The sequence below is a fragment of the Sphaeramia orbicularis genome, chromosome 22 (genome assembly GCF_902148855.1).
Source record: "Sphaeramia orbicularis chromosome 22, fSphaOr1.1, whole genome shotgun sequence".
NCBI classification, from domain to species: Eukaryota; Metazoa; Chordata; class Actinopteri; order Kurtiformes; family Apogonidae; genus Sphaeramia; species Sphaeramia orbicularis.
The window spans coordinates 16,112,345-16,138,479 of record NC_043978.1 but is presented as its reverse complement, the minus strand read 5'-3'; the positions used below and the strand labels follow the sequence as shown (position 1 = coordinate 16,138,479).

The 26,135-nt window shown below is 35.2% G+C and overlaps 1 protein-coding gene and 1 long non-coding RNA gene across 2 annotated transcripts in view; both read right to left on the bottom strand.

Annotated features, from left to right (window-relative positions):
- Positions 1-16,295, bottom strand: part of atrn (attractin) — a 607,345-nt gene extending 591,050 nt beyond the window's left edge. Inside the window, exon 1 of the mRNA XM_030126085.1 lies at positions 16,039-16,295. Within this exon, the coding sequence (XP_029981945.1) occupies positions 16,039-16,295 (257 nt within the window). The remainder of the gene's footprint in view (positions 1-16,038) is intronic.
- Positions 9,119-14,812, bottom strand: LOC115413324 (uncharacterized). Its single transcript, XR_003934449.1, has 2 exons — positions 14,756-14,812; positions 9,119-9,482 (listed from the first exon to the last, which is right to left on the bottom strand). It is a non-coding gene; the product is annotated as an uncharacterized LOC115413324 (long non-coding RNA).
- Positions 16,296-26,135: the final 9,840 nt, after the last annotated feature.

Here is a 26,135-nt window from a genome sequence, read left to right as displayed (position 1 = left end):
CATTTGACCCCCTCAGTAAATTTTAGCCGTGATAATAAATGACGTTCACCATATTGTCATGTACTGATGCAAAACGAATCGGGTTTAGCACCGTGATCCTGCCGACACAGGATGCTGAGGTAGGATATTTAATTTTACACAACCTGTCGCAATGACAACATAATGGACAAACGTAAAACTAAACCGGTTTAAACTCTTACACTAGACCAGTGGTTCTTAACCTGGGTTCGATCGAACCCTAGGGGTTCGGCGGAGGTCAAGACACACACTCGACTCATTAGTCGGGTGTGTGTGTCGGGCTAGGTCCGCGTATGTAAACAAATGGCTTCGGAGACTCTTTCTCTGACTGGCATCCAATATACGCGGTGTATTGTTGTTGCTTATAGCACTACAAGTAAGTAAGTAAGTAAGTAAATTTTATTTATAGAGCACTTTTCACAGACAGAGTCACAAAGTGCTTTATCAATTCAAATCAGAATCAAGTTAAGTTTACAGAGACCCAACAGAATCCTTCAGGAGCAAACACTTGTGATTGGTGACAGTGGCGAGGAAAAACTTCCCTTTAACAGCAGAAACCTGGAGCAGACCCAGACTCCTGAAGGATGGCTGTCTGCCTTGACCAGTTGGGGTTAAAGAGAGAGAGAGTGTAAACGAGGAGAAAAGAGAGAGCGATAGAGATATAGAGAGACTGGGGGAGGGGAGGGGGGGGGGGCACATGGAGTACTTTATGATGAATACATACAACACATCCGGAAGTGTTTATAATCTCTTCCACTCGTCTGACGATGAATTATTTGAGTATTTTCCACATCGTCATGACTTTTGCTACTTCCTGTTAACCACGGAGGCAGCCATGTGTAGCATTTGTTTACATTTTTCGGTCACCGCACTGGTCAGTCACAATCATGTGACGACTGACGCACCATCGCGGATGGGGAAATCGTATTACGCTAAAGCCGAGCTAGTGCCGTAATAAAACAACGATCACAAAAATACTGAAGGAGTACAACGAGAACTTTTTTTTTTGATACACTACATGCAATTATCTTTTTTTTTTTATGTCAAAATTGCGTGGTTCGGAAAGTTCGGCGCGAGATGAAACGAAAACCGGGTTGACCTGACGGCCTACATATGATTGGTGATGTCACGCCCCGCTTGGCCATCACTAAAGAAGGGTTCGGTGAATGCGCATATGAAACTGGTGGGGTTCAGTACTTCCAACAAGGTTAAGAACCACTGCACTAGACATTTACCCAACTACATACGCAAAGTACTACTAAACACATGACATTTTCATCTTATATAGATCTGTGTTCTTTAAAATAACACAGTGAAATCAATGGAGAAATGAAAATGTTACAGTTCTATTTATTCAGAGTCATAAAACACAACTGTATGACATAACTAATGCAGAATCTATATGTAAATGTCCCCAGACCAGTATTACCTGCCAATTTACAGTCATTTGTGATAATTGCAGAGGTCGTCTGTGATCTTCATCCCATGTGTCTGTAATCTGTAACGTAAAAATTCCTCCGCATTTGACCTACCCTACTTCAGCGAACAGAGGTCCTATGATAATATTAGTCCTGTGCAAATCCACATCTCTAATCTTTTGGGATATGTCACATTTTTTGCTTCCTCCACACTTTTGTTCAGCCTATTTCCCGGTCGAGGACGACGGAGGCAGCGCCGGCGATGATAAATGAAAGTTTGAAAAAGTGTTACGGGTGGAAATTCAGGAGGATAGTGTCACGATACGGCGAGGATGAGCAAACTCAACTCCCTCAGAAGAACATCCTCCTCAGAAGGTGATGAGACGGATGAGACGATGACAGCTTCAGTCAGGATCAGTTTTATCGTCATATCTTTGAGTAGTTTTCTGAAAGTTTGCAGCCTGTGTTTGAATTTAGAACTGGAGAATAATGTCAGAACGCTGGAGTAAAAAACAGACATTACTTATGCAGAATATGGTGCACGAAACACAGACGTGGAGGGAGAATTTATAAATAAACAGACGTCAAACAGATTAGACAAGTACTGGACAAATTAGCCATGTCAGAAAATATCGCTTCCGCAATATTTCATTTCACGATACTGTGTCAACATTAAAAAGTACTGTATAGACATTAAAAAGTACTGCATCAATATTAAAACGTACTGTAGATATTAAAACATACTGTAGACATTAAAAAGTACTGTATCGATATTAAAAAGTACTGTATCGACATTAAAAAGTACTGTGTTGATGTTAAAAAGTACTGTATCGGTGTTTAAAAAGTACTGCATCTGCATTAAAAAGTACTCCATCGACATCAAAAAGTACTGTGTCAACATTAAAAAGTACTGTCAACGTTAAAAAGTACTGTGTCAGTGTTAAAAAGTACTGTGTCGACGTTAAAAAGCACTGTGTCAATGTTAAAAAGTACTGTGTCGACGTTAAAAAGTACTGTGTCAATGTTAAAAAGTACTGTGTCGACATTAAAAAGTACTGTGTCAATGTTAAAAAGTACTGTGTCGACGTTAAAAAGTACTGTGTCGGCATTAAAAAATACTGTGTTGACATTAAAAAGTCCTGTATCGACCTTAAAAAGAACTGTATCAATTATTGACATAAAAAGTACTGTGTCGACATTAAAAAGCACAGTGTCAATGTTAAAAAGTACTGTGTTGACATTAAAAAGTACTGTGTCAGCATTAAAGAGTACTGTATCGTTATTAAAAAGTACTGTATCAATTATTGATATAAAAAGTACTGTATCGACTTTAAAAAGTACTGTATCGACATTAAAAAGTACTGCATCGACATTAAAAAGTACTGTATCATTATTGATATAAAAAGTACTGTATCAACTTTAAAAAGTACTGTATCAACTTTAAAAAGTACTGTACCAACATTAAAAGGTACTGCATCAACATTAAAAGGTACTGCATTGACATTAAAAAGTACTGTATCAACTTTAAAAAGTACTGCATCGACATTAAAAATTACTGTATCATTACTGATATAAAAAGTAGTGTATCAACTTTAAAAAGTACTGTATTGACTTTAAAAAGTACTGTATCGACATTAAAAAGTACTGTATCATTATTGATATAAAAAGTACTGTATCAACTTTAAAAAGTACTGTATCGACTTTAAAAAGTACTGTACCAACATTAAAAGGTACTGCATCAACATTAAAAGGTACTGCATTGACATTAAAAAGTACTGTATCAATTACCGATATAAAAAGTACTGTATCAACTTTAAAAAGTACTGTATCGACATTAAAAAGGACTGTATCGACATTAAAAAGGACTGTATCATTATTGATATAAAAAGTACTGTATCAACTTTAAAAAGTACTGTATCGACTTTAAAAAGTACTGTATCAACATTAAAAGGTACTGCATCAACATTAAAAAGTACTGCATTGACATTAAAAAGTACTGTATCAATTATCGATATAAAAAGTACTGTATTGACATTAAAAAGTACTGTATCAATTATCGATATAAAAAGTATCGTATCAACATTAAAAAGTCCTGTATTGACAAAAATATTACAAATAAATGAACCCCAGACTAATAACCATGGGTTTAGCTAAACACAAGCCCTTGAACTCAGCTCCACCTGTCAGTCAGTCTGTCCATATTCTATATCTAATAATCGCCTTCATCGATCTCTGACCCGTATTTCTACTCCGTTCTCCTTTCCAGAGCCTGGAGTGCGACTCAGTTTCTATAAATTCGAACCAGTTCCTGGACGTGGGCGTTCAGGGGGCGACTGAGAGCGGATGTGTTGTTGGTTTTAGTCAGCGGACACCTTCCTCCCACCGCACAAATGTTTCCATGCATCCGAGCGACGACGCTAACCCAGAAAACCTCCGCCTCTTTCAGTCTGTGCATGGTGCTAACGGTTAGCGCTTCAACCCTGAGCTTCTGCTGCTTCTGCTCTGGTGTCAACAGCTACATGAGCAAAAAACCACGAGTTCAAGGACACGTTATGGGTTGTGTGGACACTGGGAACCTCTAAAAAAAAAAAAAAAAAAAAGACTGAAACATCCAGAAAGGAGACAGTAAAATGTATGACGATGACATTATTCTACAGGGGTCACATACGGTTCAATGTGATCTCAAATGGGCCGGACCAGTATAATAATAACATAATAAAAAAATAATAACCTATACAATGTCCAAACTTTTCTATATGTTTGAGTGAAAAAAGTAAAATGACATTATGAAAATGTTTAAATCTACAAACCATCCTTTAAAAAACAGACGCAACCTGAAATTTCTTAAGAAAAATAAGTGCAATTATGTCTCAGCTTATTATTATTGTTATTATTATTATTATTATTATTATTATTATTACTATTATTATTATCATTATTATTACAACTTACAGATCACAGTGGATCTACAAATACACAAAACATTTAGTAGCATTATTAGAATATTGTTGAAATTGCACTTATTTGTCTTAAGACATTTCAGGTTATTTTAATAATATATGTCTAAGTTTTTTATTTACACAAGTACCAATATGATCTAAAGTGGGTCAGACTAGTAAAATAATAACATAATAAGCTATAAACAATGACAATGACTGATTTTTCTCTGTTTTGGTGCAAAAAAAGTCAAATTAATTCATGAAATTATGAAATATTATGAAAATGTTTAAATCTACAAACTATCCTTTCAAAAAAAAAAGGGTGTGAAAAATGTGACTAACCAGTAAAAAAAAAAAAAAAAAAAAAATAATAATAATAATAATAATAATAATAATAATAATAATAATAATTATGAGTGAAAAAAGTAAAAATACATCATGAAAATGTCAAAATTTACAAAACTGCCCTTTGAAAAAAATTAATAACACAAACCTGAAATTTCTTCAGAAAAATAAGTGGAATTTTAACAATATTCAGCCTCAGTTTAACATTTACACATGTGCATTACAATTTACAGATCACAGTGGATCTACAAATACACAGAACATTTAATAACAGGCAGAATATTGGTAACATTGCACTTATTTGTCTTAGGTTATTTTAATAATATATGTCTCAGCTTTTTATTTACACAGGTACCAACATGATCTAAAGTGGGTCAGACCAGTAAAATAATAACATAATAACCTATAAATAATGACAATAACAAATTTTTCTCAGTTTTGGTGCAAAAAAATAAAATTAATTCATGAAAGTATGAAATATTATGAAAATGTTTACATCTACAAACTATCCTTTCAAGAAAAATGTGAATAACCAGTGAAAATAAATAAGTAAATAACATAATAATCTATAAATAATGACAAATTTTTCTCTGTTTTGGTGCCAAAAAATTTACTGAATTCATGACCTTATGAAATATTATGAAAATGATTAAATCTACAAACTATCCTTTCAAGAAAAATGTGTGTGTAAAATGTGACTAGACAGTACAAAAAAAACACACAAAAACATAATAGAGTGAAAAAAGTAAAATTACATTATGAAAATGTAAAAAAAAAAAAAAAAAAACTGCCCTTTAAAAAAATTTAAAATAACACGAATCTGAAATTTCTTCCAAAAAATAAGTGCAATTTTAACAATATTCTGCCTCAGTTTATCATTTACACATGTGCATTACAACTTACAGATCACAGCGGATCTACAAATACACTAACTCATCTTCTACAACATTGATTCACCAGTAAAACCCATGGAGTTGGATCAATGACAGTGGACGGACACATTTGTTTTTATGTTCAGTTAATGACAGATTTTACCGAAATAGTGGTATAAAATGTTTAATATCTGTTGATCCTTTAATCCCATCAATACATGTAAATAACTGGCATAAAATACAGTTTGTCATCTTTTCATGGTCATCACATATGACCCATTTGGACGTTCAGAAGCTCCGTAGTTACCGTGGAAACACCGTCATCTTCTATAACACTGATTCACCAGTAAAACCCATGGAGTTGGATCAATGACAGTGGATGGACACACTTATTTTATGCTTAGTTAATGATATATTTTACAGAAAAAGTAATTTTTTCTTCAGTTTGGTCTGTTTTTGATATAATACCCCTCAATTTTAATTTGAGCTTTTATGAACATCCATCATTTTGAAATAGCCTGTAGACGAGTCTGTTGGGAACAATGCACCGTTAACTATGATGACTTATTTATTTATTTATTTATTTATTCATTGTACTATGTGAGATTGATTGTTTTGGTTAGGGGGGTAAGAAAATATCAGTTCTGCAATATATTGCGATATTTCATTTCACAATACTGTATCGATATTAAAAAGTACTGTATTGATATTTTTAGGTATTTACTCAAATGCAGATATTGTGGAGGTTCATTTTTCTTTTTTTGTTTATATTTTATTTATTATTATTTAACTCTTTTATTAACCCTTTCATGCACAGTGGTCACTCCAGTGGACAGTTCTTCTCCAGCTGTTCTCTTGTATATTCATGGGCTTTGTTGTTTTAGTTCCATATCAGCCAACACAGTGGACATTTATGCACCATCCCATAATAATACACTGACATTCAGACCATTACTGTAACTGTACTGTTCTAGATAAACCTGATCTGCACTAACATGTTTGAGTGGAAATCAATTGTTATTTGTTAGACAAGAAGTTTTTTTTTTGCATATTATCTCCATGAAAAGAGTAATAACTAGCATTAGAATATGTTAAAATGTGAGAAAACATCAGATTTTATTTTATTTCATTGTTTTCATATCACTTTCTGATATTGGGTTTTAAACATGTTTCTTTACTTCAAAAATTAAATGCATGGATATTTTTGTAACTCCATGAAAAAAAAACAAAAAAAACCAACAAAAAACTTGATGACATTGTTTTTTTCATGCCTATGGAGGAATAAAAACACTCAAGAAAAAAAAAAGGTTCTCATAATTAATGTATGAAAGGGTTAAATAATGTTAGTTCCTTTGTTGGGATTGAACTAAAATACTGTTCTGATGTTAGTTCTGAACTGACAGAATATGAACATTTGAGCAGGATCTTAAACTTTAATGTCTGTAAAACATAATTTCAGTTTGAACTAGGGCTGCACGATTTTGGCAAAAAAAATAAAATCCCGATTTTTTTCCCCTAAAAACTCTATTTTCGATTTTTGGGTAAAACTACAAAAGACAACAGAAGTCAGCATGTTGTTTTTGTGAACAGCCCACAATGCAAGCCACTGCTCCGACCTCAAATCTGTGATGGTATCACGTGATGAACCCACAGAAGTTTGTTTTTTTTTCTTCATTAAATCTATATTGAATGAAGTAGCGTATACAAACAATGTATACAACAAGAAAAAAACATAAGTTTCATCAGAGCAAATACTGATGGTTTTTTTATAGCTTTTTTGTTTCCAGATTTATCTAACAGCTTTAAATAAAGTTCTGCATCTTTTAAAAAATAAATAATATTTGGTTTTGTGTTCCAGAACGTACATTTGTGAATGAAAAATTTCGATTTGACGATTTCCCGTTTTTGAAAATCGTCCTTATTAAAAAATCCGATTTCCATTTAAAATCGATTAAGCGTGCAGCCCTAGTTTGAACACAGGAACATTTTGGGATATAACATTAGATCCTGTTCTCATCAAATAAAAATGTGTTTAGTATTTGTGCAGATTTCTGGTGTACTTCAATTCTCCAAGGAAATAATCATTTAAAAAACAAAGAAACAAACAAAAATTGCCCTTTTAACAGTATCATGATATATCGTGATATATCGTATCGTGATCCTAATCCTGATCGTAATTCAATTCTTCAAGGAAATAATCATTTAAAAAACAAAGAAACAAACAAAAATTACCTTTTTAACTGTATCATGATATATCGTGATATATCGTACCGTGATTCTAGTATTGGGATTTGTATCGTATTGTCAGATTCTTGCCAATACACAGCCCTAGTTTTGGTTTTATGTGAGATATGTACTATTCTGTTGCAAATCAAATTACCTGTAAGGGACATTAAAGATTTTTCAATTCAATTCAATCATGATCAGTGAATTAAATGTAGAAAAATACCTGATTTTTACTTAACCCTTTCATGCACAGTGGTCACTACAGTGGACAGCTGTTCAAAGGTGTTCTCTTGTATATTCATGGATTTTGTGGTTCTTTTCATTGTTTTTTTTTTTAACACATATCTTTGTTAAAGTTTTAAGACACTACATATCTTTTCTGACATGAATTGGTAACATTATGTAGATCTCTCCTGAGCATAAACCCCCAGAATCACAAGCCCTCCCCATAATTTTCACACAATTTATCAGTAAATACATGTTTCTGTGCGTCAAAAATTAAGCGTGTGGTGTCCAGCTGAGTGGCCGTTTTTGCAACTTCATGAAAAATAGGTTCATAAGATTTTTTTTTTTTTTTTTCATTATTGTTTTGGGGTTTTTTTATGTATTTTTAAAATTTTATAAAATATTTTTTATTTCATTTATTTTTTCAATTTATTTTTCAGACGAAAATTTTCAATCGCATTGGTTTTTTCATGCCTAAAGAGGAATAAAAACACTCAGGAAAAATTTTTGATGAAGGTTCTCATAATTTGTGCATGAAAGGGTTAATAATGCCAAATACTGACCATATTATTAGAATAAATGAGTCAGTTAAGGGTTAAAAAACAATGAACAGTCTTTTTTTTGTAGACATCATTTAGAAACAGTAAAGTTAGTTTGAAGACTCCTAAACACATATGTATGAGCTACAACTGACTAAATAAATCTATTTTAAAGTGGTTGGGTTTTTTTTTTTTTTGCATATCTTTAGAGGAAAGAAAAACCCTCAGGAAAATAAATCTTGATTAAAGATTTCATAATTCATGCATGAAAGGGTTAATAAGATGAAAATTAATCCCCATAACTGTGTTTTGTTTTTGTGGACATCATTTAGAAACAGTAAAGTTAGTTTTAAGATTTCACACATATGTATGAGCTACAACTGACTAAATAAATTTATTTTAAAGTTGTTGTTTTCATGCTTTAAGAGGAATAAAAACACTCAGGAAAATAAATCTTGATTAAAGATTTCCTAATTCATGCATAAAAGGGTTAATAAAATGAAAATTAATCCCCATAACTCTGTTTTGTTTTTGTGGACATCATTTAGAAACAGTAAAGTTAATTTTAAGATTTCAAACATATGTATGAGCTACAACTGACTAAATAAATCTATTTTAAAGTTGTTGTTTTTTCCTGCTTTAAGAGGAATAGGAACACAGACGAAAATAAATTTTGATTAAGGTTCTCATAATTCATGCATGAAAGGGTTAAAAACAATGAAAATGAATTGGCTCTCTTTTTTTTTTTGCAGACATCATTTAGAAACAGTAAAGTTAGTTTTAAGACTTCCAAACACATACGTATGAGCTACAACTGACTAAATAAATCTATTTTAAAGTTGTTGTTGTTTCATGCTTTAAGAGGAATAAAAACACTCAGGAAAATAAATCTTGGTTAACCTGCTGAGACCCAGGAAATGTCAGATGCCAAATAATAATAATAATGCCAAATACTGACCATATTATTAGAATAAATGGTGATAAATCAGTTAGGAAAAGTTAAAAATAGAGAAAAAAATCATTTGGGAACTGAAACTAAAGTAACACTGGGTCTTTCTAGGTTAAACCGACGCAGAAAACTAAATCCAGAACATGGGTCGGTTCAGTTCATTCATACTTCCTCCTCAGTTTTATACCATATTGTTAAAAATAGTTCAATAAATAATGCACATAATAAACAGAGGGTTTCATCCCCCCTTCAAATCCTGACTGACGCAGCCTCGGTGGAAGCGTCTGAACAGGTCGTCACGTCACGCGTCGAGGAACATTCCTGCAGCGTTTCCTCGGCGTTCGACTAAAACAGCAGAAGCACCAGCATCACCGGTACACGCATGCACGAAAACCAACTGGAATCCAACTTCCGTCACATCTCCGACTGAACTCGGCGCAGTCCAGATGCTTCAGAAACAGTGACGAATGGAGTTTTTTTTTTTTTTTAACACCGTGACCTCATTTAGACACAACCAACACCAGACGGATGAGAATTACAGCCCACGTGCATGAAAATCAGAGGAAATCGAACTGTGTTTACTAAAAATATGACCTGTCGTGTGTCTTCTGAGGCTCTAGTCAGGTCCGTCTAGACATCGACAGGAGTAAAAAAAAAAAAAAAAAAAAAACACTCGATGACAACCGTGAAACAGCATCGTAACGTCACATAAAACTTCACAAGCGACTTTTGGACCTTCTGCTTTTACATAATAACTGCACTTTAGACGCAGTTTACAGTGATTGTTTCTGCAGTGCTGGTCGGCTAATGGGGTCTGGCAGAAGATAGGAACGGTATATGGACAAAAGTATGTGGACACAGGGGTCTGGGATACAAAACAATAAGGATTAATGTTATTATTTAGTTTTATATTGGGATAAATATTAAATAATAATAACAATTCACACCAATTTTTCAGGCAAAATGATTTTTAGAATGATAAAAGGGTGTAGAAAAGGTCATAAAACTATATTGAAAATAGAAATATATGATTGAGATTTCAAATTAGAGCAATGATAAGTTATGTTATTATTCATTCTTAGAGAACTTTCCGAGGGACTGAATTTAGTTCATATAAAAAGTTCTGTAATTTTCTTGAAAATCCTCTTTTGGCAAAAATTTTAATGGATTTAGAAACTTAAGATGTTATACTATTGAACTCCAAAATAGGTGCGCGACTTGACCCTATTATATTGATTAGTTTTGTTTAATTTATTATCTTTGATTCCAAAATGCCTCAGAGATGTTTACTTAATTTTTCTCAACATTGATTTTGTTTTGTTTTTTTAATCTGTGACTTTGACTTAATTTTAAATGTTCTTCCTCTAAATTTCTACAATATTTGTCATTTTCTGGCTGTAAATACTGATTTTTAGAAATGATATGGACAAAAATATCCTCCTGAGACCCCAGCAAAGCATTTTTGTCCTCTGTAGGGGACAAAAGTTTGACAGTTTTTATTGTTTTGTTTTGTTTTGTTTTTTATCTTAAATCAGAATAAACAGGACATTTTACAGCTGTAGACGTGATGTGTCCCAATATTTTTGTCCATATGTGTCACATGAATGTGAGATTTTTCTTCCGAAGTGTGATGTGAGAAAAGTACATGGTTAGTTGTGGTAGAAAATTATTATTTACAGTCAGAGCATGAAAAAATATTTTAGAAATTTAGAGGCAGAACATTTAAAATCATAGTCATGGATAAAAATTATAATAATAATGTTGAGAGAAATTAAGTCAAAACTATCTCTGAGGCATTTTAGAAGCAAAGATAACAATTTAAACTAAACTAACCAATGCAAAGTAATGATATTTATCACAATATAAACTATATTGTGATATTTGTTGTTGTTTTGTATCCCAGACCCCTGTTAGAAAAGAAACACCTGAATTCAATGTGTCCCAATATTTTTGTCCAGATAGTTGAATGTGAGATTTGTCTTCCGGAGTGTGATGTGAGAAAAGTAGATGGTTAGTTGTGGTTGAAAATTATTATTTACAGCCAGCGCACGAAAAATATTTTAGAAATTTAGAGTCAGAACATTTAAAATCATAGTCACGGATAAAAATAATAATAATAATGTTGAGAGAAATTAAGTCAAAACTATCTCTGAGGCATTTTAGAAGCAAAGATAACAATTTAAACTAAACAACCAATGCAAAGTAATGATATTTATCACAATATAAACTATATTGTGATATTTGTTGTTTTCTATCCTCGACCCCTGTTAGAAAAGAAACACCTGAATTCAATGTGTCCCAATATTTTTGTCCACATAGTTGAATGTGAGATTTTTCTTCCGGAGTGTGATGTCAGAAAAGTAGATGGTTAATTGTGGTAGAAAATTATTATTTACAGCCAGCGCACGAAAAATATTTTAGAAATTTAGAGGCAGAACATTTAAAATCATAGTCACGGATAAAAATAATAATAATAATGTTGAGAGAACTTAAATCAAAACTATCTGAGGCATTTTAGAAGCAAAGATAACAATTTAAACCAAACAAATCAATGCAAAGTAATGATATTTATCACAATATAAACTATATTGTGATATTTGTTGTTGTTTTGTATCCCAGACCCCTGTTAGAAAAGAAACACCTGAATTCAACGTGTCCCGATACTTTTGTCCACATTCTGTTACATTTTTCTGCTGTTAACATCTACTTCCACCAGTGCTGGGAGACGCACCAATAACAATAATAAGTAGAATTTTTTTTTTTTTTTTTTTTTTTATTACATTGTGAAACACCTATGATCGCTGCAGAAGTTCCCATGATGCATTTGTGTCCTGCATGTTTTGACAGTGAAATATCATTAACCATCAGATTAGTTGTGAATGATTTACCTCTAGAAGTCTGGCACTGCTCTGCAAGTGTTTTATGTTCCTTTATGTGGCTTTTATTATCCTTTTAATCTTCCTGATAACACATCAGATTGCACTGGCTCCTATATTTTCATTTAATGTTTCCTGTTTCAGGGTTGTGTTCTACTTTTGTTCGGTCCGTTACATCTTTTTCGTCTTTTTTTCACGCATTATATTAAACACTAAAAATAACCGTCTGGTTTCTTTAGTTTTCTCTTGAGGCCGAAATCAGCCTGGAGACATGACAATAATAACGATTTGACTTTTATTAGGTATATTAATTATCAGTACGGGCTCGGATGAACATGTTCGGCCCTATTATAAGTGTATATATGTTGTGGTTTTAAAAGCATTAAAATTTAGTTTATTGAAGGTGTTGGTGATTCATTCAACAGTTACAGTTCAACTAGTTATTGCAGGTTCAACCACTTAAAACAGGGGTGTTAAACATGTGGCCTGGGGGCCAAAAGCGGTCCACGGGACAAATTATGAAGTGCAAAAATGACACTAAAAATATTAACAAAGATGTCGAACTTGGTTTTAAGACTCCTAAACACATATGTATGAGCTATGACTGACTAAATAAATGGATTTTAAAGTTGGTCTGTTTTTTTCCTGCTTTAAGAGGAACAAGAACACAGAGGAAAAAAAATCTTGATTAAGGTTCTCATGATTCATGCATGAAAGGGTTAAAAAATAATGAACAGCCTTTTTTTTGTGGACATCATTTAGAAACAGAAAAGTTAGTTTGAAGACTTCTAAACACGTATGTATGAGCTACAACTGACTAAAATAAATGTATTTTAAAGTTGTTGGGGTTTTGTTCATGCCTAAAGAGGAAAAAAAAAACACTCAGGAAAATAAATCTTGATTTAGGATTTCATAATTCATGCATGAAATGGTTAAAAACAATGAACATTAACCCCCTTAACTTTCTTTTTTTTTGTGGACATCATTTAGAAACAGTAAAGTTAGTTTTAAGACTTCAAACAGATATATGTGAGCTACAACTGACTAAATAAATGTATTTTAAAGTTGTTGTTGTTGTTGTTTTCCATGTCTAAAGAGGAATAAAAACACTGAGGAGAATAAATCTTGGTTAACCTGCTGAGACCCAGGAAATGTCAGCAAAGTACCAGCTTTTTTTTGTTTTTTATTTAATAAGTGCCTATATTGGAAACATCATGATGCAACCGTTTTTTCAGATACAGTTTTTAAAATATGGAATGTCCTTTGTGGTGGACAGTTGTCTTTTCTTTTTTTTTTTTTTTGTATAAAGTTGTGAAACTTACCCACAGCTGGGTTTTAGGAGGTTAAGGTTCTCATAATTCATGCATGAAAGGGTTAAAAAACAATGAAAATGAATCCCCTTAACTCTCTTTTGTTTGTGTGGACATCATTTAGAAACAGTAAAGTTGCTTTTAAGACTTCAAACATATGTATGAGCAACAACTGGCTAAAGAAATGTATTTTAAAGTTGTTTTTTTATGTCTAAAGAGGAATAAAAACACTCAGGCAAAAAATCTTGATTAAGGTTCTCATAATTCATGCATGAAAGGGTTAAAATAATGAAAATCGGCTCTCTATTTTTTTTTTTTTTTTTTTTGCAGACATCATTTAGAAACAGTAAAGTTAGTTTTAAGATTTCAAACACATACAGGGGTTGGACAAAATAATGGAAACACCTAACATTGTGGCATCATAGAAGGTGTTTCCATTATTTTGTCCAACCCCTGTATGTATGAGCAACAACTGACCAAATAAATCTATTTTAAAGTTGTTGTTCTTTTTCATGCTTTAAGAGGAATAAAAACACTGAGGAAAATAAATCTTGGTTAACCTGCTGAGACCCAGGAAATGTCAGCAAAGTACCAGCTTTTTTTGTTTTTTTTTTATTAAATAAGTGCCTATATTGGAAACATCATGATGCAACAGTTTTTTCATATGCAGTTTTTAAAATATGGAATGTCCTTTGTGGTGGACAGTTTTCTTTCTTTTCTTTTTTTTCTTTTTTTTTTTTGTATAAAGTTGTGAAACATGTCCACAAATATGGACAGAAAACCCACAGCTGGGTCTGAGGAGGTTAAGGTTCTCATAATGCATGCATGAAAGGGTTAAAAAACAATTAAAATTAATCTCTTTAACTCTTTTGTTTTTGTGGACATCATTTAGAAACAGTAAAGTCAGTTTTAAGACTTCAAACAGATATGTGTGAGCTACAACTGACTAAATAAATGTATTTTAAAGTTTTGTTTTGTTTTTGTTTTTTCATGCTTTAAGAGGAATAAAAACACTCAGGAAAATAAATCTTGGTTAACCTGCTGAGACCCAGGAAATGTCAGCAAAGTACAAGCTTTTTTTGTTTTTTATTAAATAAGTGCCTATATTGGAAACATCATAATGCAACAGTTTTTTCAGATGCAGTTTTTAAAATATGGAATGTCCTTTGTGGTGGACAGTTTTCTTTTTTTGTTGTTGTTGTTGCTGTTGTTTTATAAACTTGTGAAATTTGTCCACAAATACGGACAGAAAACCCACAGCTGGGTCTGAGGAGGTTAAGGTTCTCATAATTCATGCATGAAAGGGTTAGAAAACAATGAAAATGAATCCCCTTAACTGTCTTTTGTTTTGTGGACATCATTTAGAAACAGTAAAGTTGCTTTTAAGACTTCAAACATATGTATGAGCAACAACTGGCTAAAGAAATGTATTTTAAAGTTGTTGTTGGTATTTTCATGCCTAAAGAGGAATAAATACACTCAGGAAAACAAATCTTGATTTAGGTTCTCATAATTCATGCATGAAATGGTTAAAAACAATGAACATTAACCCCCTTAACTCTGTTTTTTTTTTTTTTTTTTGTATAAAGTTGTGAAACTCTTGTCCACAAATATGGACAGAAAACCCACAGCTGGGTTTTAGGAGGTTAAAGTTCTCATAATTCATACACGAAAGTGTTAAAAAAAACAATGAAAATGAATCCCCCTAACTGTCTTTTGTTTTTGTGGACATCATTTAGAAACAGTAGAGTTAGTTTGAAGACTCCCAAACACATACGCTTCAGCTACAGCTGTCTAAATAACTGTATTTTAAAGTTGTTTTTCATGTTCATCCTGCCTGTTCTCCTGAACATGTGTACTATTCCATTTGTACTTTTAGTTTCTGCTGCACATGCAGACACTTGTGGCTTTTGCATCATGCTCTGTGCAGGATCATAGCTGCTATTTTCCACCTAAAACCCCCAGAACCTGCAGAAACCCAGAGTCCTGGCTCAGTTGTGGATCTGGTCCAGTACCTGCTGTGGATCTGGTCCAGTACCTGCTGTGATGTCACTGAACCTGGAGCCAACATGGGCACTGTGATCACAACCTAAGGCCCCTATAAGCCACACACAGGTTTATATTTATCCAGATCACATGCCTGCACAGCTTTAGGTCTGCTCCAGCACCGGTGTGCCCTTGTAGCAGCGGACCCGGGTTTTGGAGGCTCAGGTGCGCACAGCCGCGCATCCCCCAGCCCTTAACACCGACCCCCGATTTTAGCACAAAGACCGGGTGCAAGGAGCCGGCTGTCCCCCTTTGCACCGGGAGGCTCACCGTACCTGAATCGCCCTCCGCAGTGCTGGCATTGGTCCCCGACCCAACCGGGGAAGCACACACAGTTCCCGGTGGCGGCGTTGCACTGTCCGTTCATGCAGGCTTTGTCGCATTCCTTCGCCTCGGTGACGCCGGGCAGCGCGGACAGCAGCCCCACCGTGGACAGCAGCAGAGCCGCGGTGAGCATCAGCAAGCCCCGGCCCCGACTCCGGCCCCGGCCCCGGCTGGAGCCCGAGCAGGCCCGCCGCGACGCGCCGTCCATTCTCTCACAAAAGATGGCTGCTTACGACAGACGCTCCGGTGCTTCGGGAACGGCGGCGTAAAAAGCCCCGGTGACGCGGCTCCGTGGATCTCCGTGGACGGTTTCCCTTCAAAGGAACGTTTAGTGTGTTGTCGGAGGCTGGTGTCGGCAGGGGACTTGGTTTACATCTTTCCAGTGGTTCTGTTTCCCAGCGCCGCACCGAGCCGCATATTGACATCCAGAAGTGACGTGATGGCAACGGAAATGCGCAACCAGGGGGCGGCAAAGCGCACCGGGCTTTAAAAGAACAGGATGGAAAACCCGCCCCGTCACTAGGACCGTGCTGGAGTTTGGATCTTTACACCAGTTCAAGCAGATCTGTACTTTTATTCCAACTCTGAGGACCTCCTTATGCGTAAATCTCCGTTTTTACGCACCGGTGCGCTTCTGCTCCATATTATTCCAGACTCGCTGCGCAAATAGTTTTCTCTCCTCTGCACCTGTCTGACACCTGAAGATGGAAAGTTTAATGAAGAAGTGTTATCGTTCTCCACATTTAACCCTTTCATGCATGAATTATGAGAACCTTAGTCAAGATTTTTTTCTTCAATGTTTAGCCATGAAAAAAACAATGCGATCGAGTTTTTTTTTTCTATGGAGTTACAAAAATATCCATGCATTTCATTTTTGAAGTAAAGAAACATGTGTTTAAAACCCAATATCAGAAAGTGATATGAAAACAATGAAATAAAAACATTTTTAATGCTGCTAATCTGATGTCTTCTCACAGTTTAACATATTCTAATGCTAGTAATTACTCACTTCATGAAGATAATATGGAGAAAAAAAAAAAAAAAACTTCTTGTCTAACAAATAACAATTGATTTCCACTCAAACATGTTACTGCAGATCAGGTTTAACAAGAACAGTAAAATTACAGTAATGATCTGAATTACAGTGTATGGGATGGTGCATAAGCGTCCACTGTGTTGGCTGATATGGAACTAAAACAACAAAACCCATGAATATACAAGAGAACAGCTGGAGAAGAACTGTGCACTGGAGTGGACAGTGCATGAAAGGGTTAAGTCTTCCCTAAACAATTTATCACTTTTTTTTTTTTCTTTTAACCCTTTCATGCATGAATTATGAGAACCTTAATCAAGATTTTTTTTTTTTCCTGAGTGTTTTTATTCCTCTTTAGGCATGAAAAAAACAAGGCAATTGAAAAATTTCTTATGAAAAATAAATAAATAAATAAAAATATATAAAAAACAAAAAATAAAGTAAAAAAAAAAGACATATTACTACTACTACTAATAATAATAATAATAAAAATGATCTTATGAACCTATTTTACATGAAGTTGCAAAAATGTCCATTCAGCTGGACACCTTGCATTTAATTTTTGAAACGAAGAAACATGTATTTACAGATAAATTGTGTGAAAACTGTTGGGGGGGGGGGGGGGGGGTTGTAGCTCTGGGGGTGAGAGTATGCTCAGGGGAGATCTACACAATGTTACCAATTCATGTCAGAAAAGATATGTAGTGTCTTAAAACTTTAATAAAGATATGTGCAAAAACAAACAAACAAAAAAATCCATGAATATATAAGAGAACAGCTGTAGAATAGCTGTCCACTGTAGGGACCAGTATACATGAAAGGGTTAATTAATAAATAAATTATATATAATATATAATAAATAATAAATAATCATCCTGCTCCTTTTCAAGTATGGGTGTGTACATGTTGTTCACTTGATGATTATTGAATGTTTGCTGATGAAATGCACAAACATGAACGAAATAAATGAAATGAAATAAAGATTTCAATCAATCAATTCATTTTATTTTTATTGAAAAAGGGGATAAAATATCTGAAACATTACCATTCACACAGATGTCCTCTATTACAGCCCTTTTCATTTTGGATATTTTATACATACAAAAGTGTAAAAACAAAAAATTAACTGTGTGCTTACAGTTTTGGTATTTCTCACTTCAAATTGTTAAGTGAGAAATACCAAAACTGTAATAAATACATAAATGAATGAATGAATGAATAAATAAATGAATAAATGAATAAATAAATAAATAAATACATAAATACATAAATAAATAAACAAACAAAAAAGCTATGATTAAGTTAAAAACAATCATAGGTTTTTTGGTTTTGGTTTTGTTTTTGCATGTGTGTGTTTTATGGACACGTCCACAATCATTTACACACGTAGATAAATGTGAGTGCGTGTAAGTAAATGTAAATATGTTTGTTTATATATATAATCTTTATTATTATTCCTGTTATTGTTCTGCAAAAGTAGGACTATGAAAAGTAGTGATTTTTCACAAATCACTGCTCTGCTTTGTGTTGTGAAGTATTATTGTTCCCCACATTTAATCTTCCCGAAGCAATTTATCACCTTTGTTTTTTTTCCATTTAATTAATAAATAAAGATTTCAATCAATCAATTCCTTTCATTTTTATTGAAAAAGGGGATAAAATATCTGAAACATTACCATTCATACAGATGTTATCTATTACAGCCCTTTTCATATTTGATATCTTATACACACGAAAGTGTAAAAACAAAAAATAAACTGGGTGCTTACAGTTTTGGTATTTCTCATTTAAAATTGTTAAGTGAGAAATACCAAAACTGTAAAAAAAAAAAAAAAAAGAAAAAAAAAAGAAAAAAAAAAAGCTATGATTAAGTTAAAAACAATCATAGGTTGTTGTTTTTTTTTGTTTTTTTGCATGTGTGTGTTTTATGGACACGCCCACAATCATTTATACACATAGATAAATGTGAGTAAATGTAAATATGTTTGTTTACATATATAATCTTTATTACTATTCCTGTTACTGTTCTGCAAAAGTAGGAGGACCATGAAAAGCAGTGATTTTTCACAAAATACTCCTCTGCTTTGTGTTGCACTGGATAGTCTACATTTATAGACGATATTCATGCAACAAAGATTCACAAATTACTTTTTTTCTTCGTCTTTTTGTCAGCAATATTGACACCCTTTTTTCTTTTTTCAAAAAGTAAAAAAAAAAAGAGTTATAAATAAATAAATAAATAAATGACTCAGAAATAGGGTTGAAGATGGACCTGTGGAGTCCAATTAATGAAGAATTCAGACCCAAGCAGAGCATTTACAGTTTATGTAGACCACAGGAAAAAATAAAGGAAGGTCCACACAACCTGTGAGCTTCCAAACCGTTTATTCAGTGACGTTTCGGGTCGAGGCCCTTCATCAGACTGAGGACAGACAAACTTACACTGGTGTTTTATATGGAGCATCTAATCACAACACGTGACCTGCGTTATACGTCATAATGGAATAACAGAAAAAAGTCTATTAAAACTTTTCAAACATATGATCAATTATAAATGATCACGAGTCAAACATTTCCAAGTATCCACAAATACAAAATACACAGGTGTTTTATACGCAGTGTCCAACCACAATAGCACATGACATGCAATATACGTCATCTTAGAAGAGCAGAAAATAACTTATTAAACCTCATCATACGTACAATCATTCATAAATCGTAAAGTGTTTCAAATGTCTACAAATACACATAATTTTTAGCGATCAAACTGCTTTGTGGTCATATTTGTAAACAGATATTAATCAAATTTCTACAGGTCCATGTAGTTATACTGTCCATCTGAATGTGGTGACAAACACGACAGCATGTGTGCACAGTTCTTATTGACAAAAATACAAGAACAGATTTACAAAAGCAAAAACAAAAGAAAAACATGAAAAAAAATTGAGAACGTTGAGATACATCCAAATAGAAATTTATGTAGACCACAGGGAAATGTTTGAAAATGCGTAATTCCATTTAAAAAAGGAAAATATCACTCCTTTAACTTACATTATGCTTTTTTCTCTATAATGGATGAACAGAGAGGAAAACGTTTAATGCAGATAGTATCCATAAAATCGGGGTCGTTGTAATTTTTGGAGAGGTGAAAGTGTGCATGACGACAGATGTCCACATAAACTTTGGTGATGATGGATCACTGTTCTCAGACAATAAGCTACATTAAGTTTATTTTTTACGTTAAGCGTTGTAGAATGTCCCTGAAATAAGACCAGGCGCTAAAGTAGCTGTCCGTTAGCTTTGTGCAGCCAAATGACCCAGTCACCACCGCTATAATACGAACTTGGTCAAAGTCACTCTGTTCTTTACGTTGATCATTTTGCTGTTTCCAACACATCAGCTTTGATGAATAAATGTTCACCTGCTGTCTAATAAATCCAACCCAATAACCCACATCAATATTATTAACACCTTTTCTATCAGTGGACACATTAGTTGCTTTCCATTGACCCTCAAATTACGTGAATATAACTTCCTCATAAAAATGTACCTAATGGAAAAACAATGATTTTGCAAAAAACTTGTTTTTCGATGAAAAGTTTTTGCCCTGGTAAGGGGTGGTTTTTCAGGTGTAGCGCAAATGATATATCACACAAAACTGTAATGGAAAGACCTTGTTATGCAACTAGAGTCACATGAAGAAAAAAAAAAAAAAAAAAAAAAAAAATGGATGTTTACGTGCGTTAGAACAAGAGAAGACAAAGAGTTCTGAAAGAAATATGTCACGGTATGGGTAGGTATAGGTTTAGGATTAGGTTTGGGTTAGGGTTAGAGTTTAGGGTTTAGGGTTAGGTTTACGGTTAGGCTTAGGGTTAGATATGTATACTGGTGATCTTGGTGCAAATTGACACGTGATTGAATTGGGTTAGGGTTAGTGTTATGGTTTGGTTTCAGGGCTTAGGGTTACGTTTACTGTTAGGGTTAGCTGTTAAGAATATGTAAGAGTTAGGGTTAGGTTAGGGTTAGGGTTAGAGTTAGAGTTTAGGGTTAGGGTTTAGGGTTAGGTTTACGGTTAGGGTTGGGGTCAGCTGCTACGGATATGTAAGGGTTAGGGTTAGGATTAGGTTAGGGTTAGGGTTAGAGTTAGAGTTTAGGGTTAGGGTTTAGGGTTAGGTTTACGGTTAGGGTTAGCTGTTATGGATATGTAAGAATTAGGGTTAGAGTTAGGATTAGGTTTGGATTAGGGTTAGGGTTAGAGTAAGGGTTACAGTTAGGGTTAGCTGTTATGGATACGTAAGAGGTTAGGGTTAGTATTAGGTTAGGGTTAGGGTTGGATTTACGGTTAGGGTTAGATGTTATGGATATGTAAGAATTAGGGTTAGAGTTTGGACAATGTTTGGGTTAGGGTTAGAGTTAGGGTTACGGTTAGAATTAGCTGTTACGGATATGTAAGAGGTAGGGTTAGGATTAGGTTAGGGTTAGGATTTGGGTTAGGGTTGGGTTTCAGGGCTTAGGGTTAGGTTTACTGTTAGGGTTAGCTGTTAAGGATATGTAAGAGTTAGGGTTAGGTTAAGGGTTAGGTTAGGTTAGATTAGGGTTAGCTGCTACGAATATGTAAGGGTTAGGGTTAGGATTAGGGTTAGGGTTAGAGTTTAGGGTTAGGGTTAGGTTTAGGGTTAAGGTTAGCTGTTATGGATATGTAAGAGTTAGGGTTAGAGTTAGGATTAGGTTTGGATTAGGGTTAGGGTTAGAGTAAGGGTTACTGTTAAGGTTAGCTGTTATGGATACGTAAGTGGTAGGGTAAGGATTAGGTTAGGGTTTAGGGTTTAGGGTTAAGGTTAGGTTTACAGTTAGGGTTAGGGTTAGCTGTCACAGATATGTATACTGGTGATCTTGGCGCAAACTGACACATGATTGAATTGGGTTAGGGATAGGGTTAGGGTTTGGTTTAAGGGCTTAGGGTTAGGTTTACTGTTAGGGTTAGCTGTTAAGGATATGTAAGAGTTAGGGTTAGGTTAAGGGTTAGGTTAGGTTAGGGTTAGCTGCTACGGATATGTAAGGGTTAGGGTTAGGATTACGTTAGGGTTAGGGTAAGGGTTAGGATTAGGGTTAGGGTAAGAGTAAGGGTTAGGGTTAGCGTTAGGGTTACGGTTAGGGTTAGCTGTTACGGATATGTAAGAGGTAGGGTTAGGATTAGGTTAGGGTTAGGATTTAGGGTTAGGGTTGGGTTTACAGTTAGGGTTAGGGTTAGCTGTCACAGATATGTATACTGGTGATCTTGGCGCAAATTGACACGTGATCGAATTGGGTAAGGGTTAGGGATAGGGTTTGGTTTCAGGGTTTAGGGTTAGGTTTACTGTTAGGGTTAGCTGTTTAGGATATGTAAGAGTTAGGGTTAGGTTAGGGGTTAGGTTAGGTTAGGTTAGATTAGGGTTAGCTGCTACGGATATGTAAGGGTTAGGGTTAGGATTAGGTTCGGGTTAGGGTTAGAGTTTAGGGTTAGGGTTAGGTTTAGGGTTATGGTTAGCTGTTATGGATATGTAAGAATTAGGGTTAGAGTTAGGATTAGGTTTGGATTAGGGTTAGGGTAAGAGTAAGGGTTACCGTTAAGGTTAGCTGTTATGGATACGTAAGTGGTAGGGTAAGGATTAGGTTAGGGTTTAGGGTTAGGGTTAGGTTTACAGTTAGGGTAAGGGTTAGCTGTCACAGATATGTATACTGGTGATCTTGGCGCAAATTGACACATGATTGAATTGGGTTAGGGATAGGGTTAGGATTTGGTTTCAGGGTTTAGGGTTAGGTTTACTGTTAGGGTTAGCTGTTAAGGATATGTAAGAGTTAGGGTTAGGTTAGGTTAGGGTTAGCTGCTACGGATATGTAAGGGTTAGGGTTAGGATTACGTTAGGGTTAGGGTAAGGGTTAGGTTTAGGGTTAGGGTTAGAGTAAGGGTTAGGCTTAGCGTTAGGGTTACGGTTAGGGTTAGCTGTTACGGATATGTAAGAGGTAGGGTTAGGATCAGGTTAGGGTTAGGATTTAGGGTTAGGGTTGGGTTTACAGTTAGGGTTAGCTGTCACAGATATGTATACTGGTGATCTTGGCGCAAATTGACACGTGATCGAATTGGGTAAGGGTTAGGGATAGGGTTTGGTTTCAGGGCTTAGGGTTAGGTTTACTGTTAGGGTTAGCTGTTTAGGATATGTAAGAGTTAGGGTTAGGTTAAGGGTTAGGTTAGGTTAGATTAGGGTTAGCTGCTACGGATATGTAAGGGTTAGGGTTGGGATTAGATTAGGGTTAGGGTAAGGGTTAGAGTTTAGGGTTAGGTTTAGGGTTAGGGTTAGCTGTTATGGATATGTAAGAATTAGGGTTAGAGTTAGGATTAGGTTTGGATTAGGGTTAGGGTTAGAGTAAGGGTTACCGTTAAGGTTAGCTGTTATGGATACGTAAGTGGTAGGGTAAGGATTAGGTTAGGGTTTAGGGTTAGGGTTAGGTTTACAGTTAGGGTTAGGGTTAGCTGTCACAGATATGTATACTGGTGATCTTGGCGCAAATTGACACGTGATCGAATTGGGTAAGGGTTAGGGTTTGGTTTCAGGGCTTCGGGTTAGGTTTACTGTTAGGGTTAGCTGTTAAGGATATGTAAGAGTTAGGGTTAGGATAGGTTAGGGTTAGAGTTTAGGGTTAGGTTAGGTTAGGTTTGGGTTGGCTGCTACGGATATGTAAGGGTTAGGGTTAGGATTAGGTTAGGGTAAGGGTTAGAGTTTACAGTTAGCTTTACGGTTAGGGTTAGGGTTAGCTGTTATGGATATGTAAGAATTAGGGTTAGAGTTAGGATTAGGTTTGGATTAGGGTTAGGGTTAGAGTAAGGGTTACAGTTAGGGTTAGCTGTTATGGCTACGTAAGAGGTTAGGGTTAGGATTAGGTTATGGTTAGGGTTGGATTTACGGTTAGGGTTAGGGCTAGCTGTTATGGATATGTAAGAATTAGGGTTAGAGTTTGGATTATGTTTGGGTTAGGTTTAGGGTTAGGGTTAGAGTTAGGGTTACGGTTAGAATTAACTGTTATGGATATGTAAGAGGTAGGGTTAGGATTAGGTTAGGGTTAGGTTTAGGGTTAGAGTTAGGGTTACGGTTAGGGTTAGCTGTTACGGATATGTAAGAGGTAGGGTTAGGATTAGGTTAGGGTTAGGATTTAGGGTTAGGGTTGGGTTTACAGTTAGGGTTAGGGTTAGCTGTCACAGATATGTATACTGGTGATCTTGGTGCAAATTGACACGTGATCGAATTGGGTTTGGGTTAGGGTTAGGGAAAGGGTTAGGGTTTGGTTTCAGGATTTAGGGTTAGGTTTACTGTTAGGGTTAGCTGTTAAGGATATGTAAGAGTTAGGGTTAGGTTAAGGGTTAGGTTAGGTTAGGGTTAGCTGCTACGGATATGTAAGGGTTTGGGTTAGGATTAGGTTAGGGTTAGGGTTAGGGTTAGCTGTTATGGATATGTAAGAATTAGGGTTAGAGTAAGGATTATGTTTGGATTAGGGTTAAGGTTAGAGTAAGGGTTACAGTTAGGGTTAGCTGTTATGGATACGTAAGTGGTAGGGTTAGGGTTACAGTTAGAATGATCTGTTACGGATATGTAAGAGGTAGGGTTAGGATTAGGTTAGGGTTAGGGTTAGGGTTAGAGTTAGGGTTACGGTTAGGGTTAGCTGTTTCGGATATGTAAGAGGTAGGGTTAGGATTAGGTTAGGGGTAGGGTTAGGGTTTAGGGTTAGGGTTAGGTTTACGGTTAGGATTAGGGTTAGCTGTCACAGATATGTATACTGGTGATCTTGGCGCAAATTGACACGTGATTGAATTGGGTTAGGGATAGGGATAGGGTTTGGTTTCAGGGCTCAGGGTTAGGTTTACTGTTAGGGTTAGCTGTTAAGGATATGTAAGAGTTAGGGTTAGGTTAGGTTAGGTTAGGGTTAGCTGCTACAGATATGTAAGGGTTAGGGTTAGGTTAGGTTTAGGGTTAGGGTTAGGGTTAGGGTTAGAGTTAGGCTTAGGGTTAGCGTTAGGGTTACGGTTAGGGTTAGCTGTTACAGATATGTAAGAGTTAGGGTTAGGATTAGGTTAGGATTTAGGGTTAGGGTTGGGTTTATAGTTAGGGTTAGGGTTAGCTGTCACAGATATGTATACTGGTGATCTTGGCGCAAATTGACACGTGATCGAATTGGGTTAGGGTTTGGGTTAGGGATAGGGTTAGGGTTTGGCTTCAGGATTTAGGGTTAGGTTTACTGTTAGGGTTAGCTGTTAAGGATATGTAAGAGTTAGGGTTAGGTTTAGGGTTAGGTTAGGTTAGGGTTAGCTGCTACGGATATGTAAAGGTAAGGGTTAGGATTAGGTTAGGGTTAGAGTTTAGGGTTAGGGTTTAGGGTTAGGTTTACGGTTAGGGTTACGGTTAGCTATTATGGATATGTAAGAATTAGGGTTAGAGTTAGGATTAGGTTTGGATTAGGGTTAGGGTTAGAGTAAGGGTTACCGTTAGGGTTAGCTCTTATGGATACGTAAGTGGTAGGGTAAGGATTAGGTTAGGGGTTAGGGTTAGGGTTAGGTTTACAGTTAGGGTTAGCTGTCACAGATATGTATACTGATGATCTTGGCGCAAATTGACACATGATTGAATTGGGTTAGGGTTAGGGATAGGGTTAGGGTTTGGTTTAAGGGCTTAGGGTTAGGTTTACTGTTAGGGTTAGCTATTAAGGATATGTAAGAGTTAGGGTTAGGTTAGGGTTAGCTGCTACGGATATGTAAGCGTTAGGGTTAGGATTAGGTTAGGGTTAGGTTTAGGGTTAGGGTTAGGGTTAGGTTAGGGTTAGGTTAGGGTTAGGGTTAGGGTTAGGGTTAGCTGTTATGGATATGTAAGAATTAGGGTTAGGATTAGGTTAGGGTTAGAGTTTAGAGTTAGGGTTTAGGGTTAGGTTTACGGTTAGGGTTTAGGGTTAGGTTTACGGTTTGGGTTAGCTATTATGGACATGTAAGAA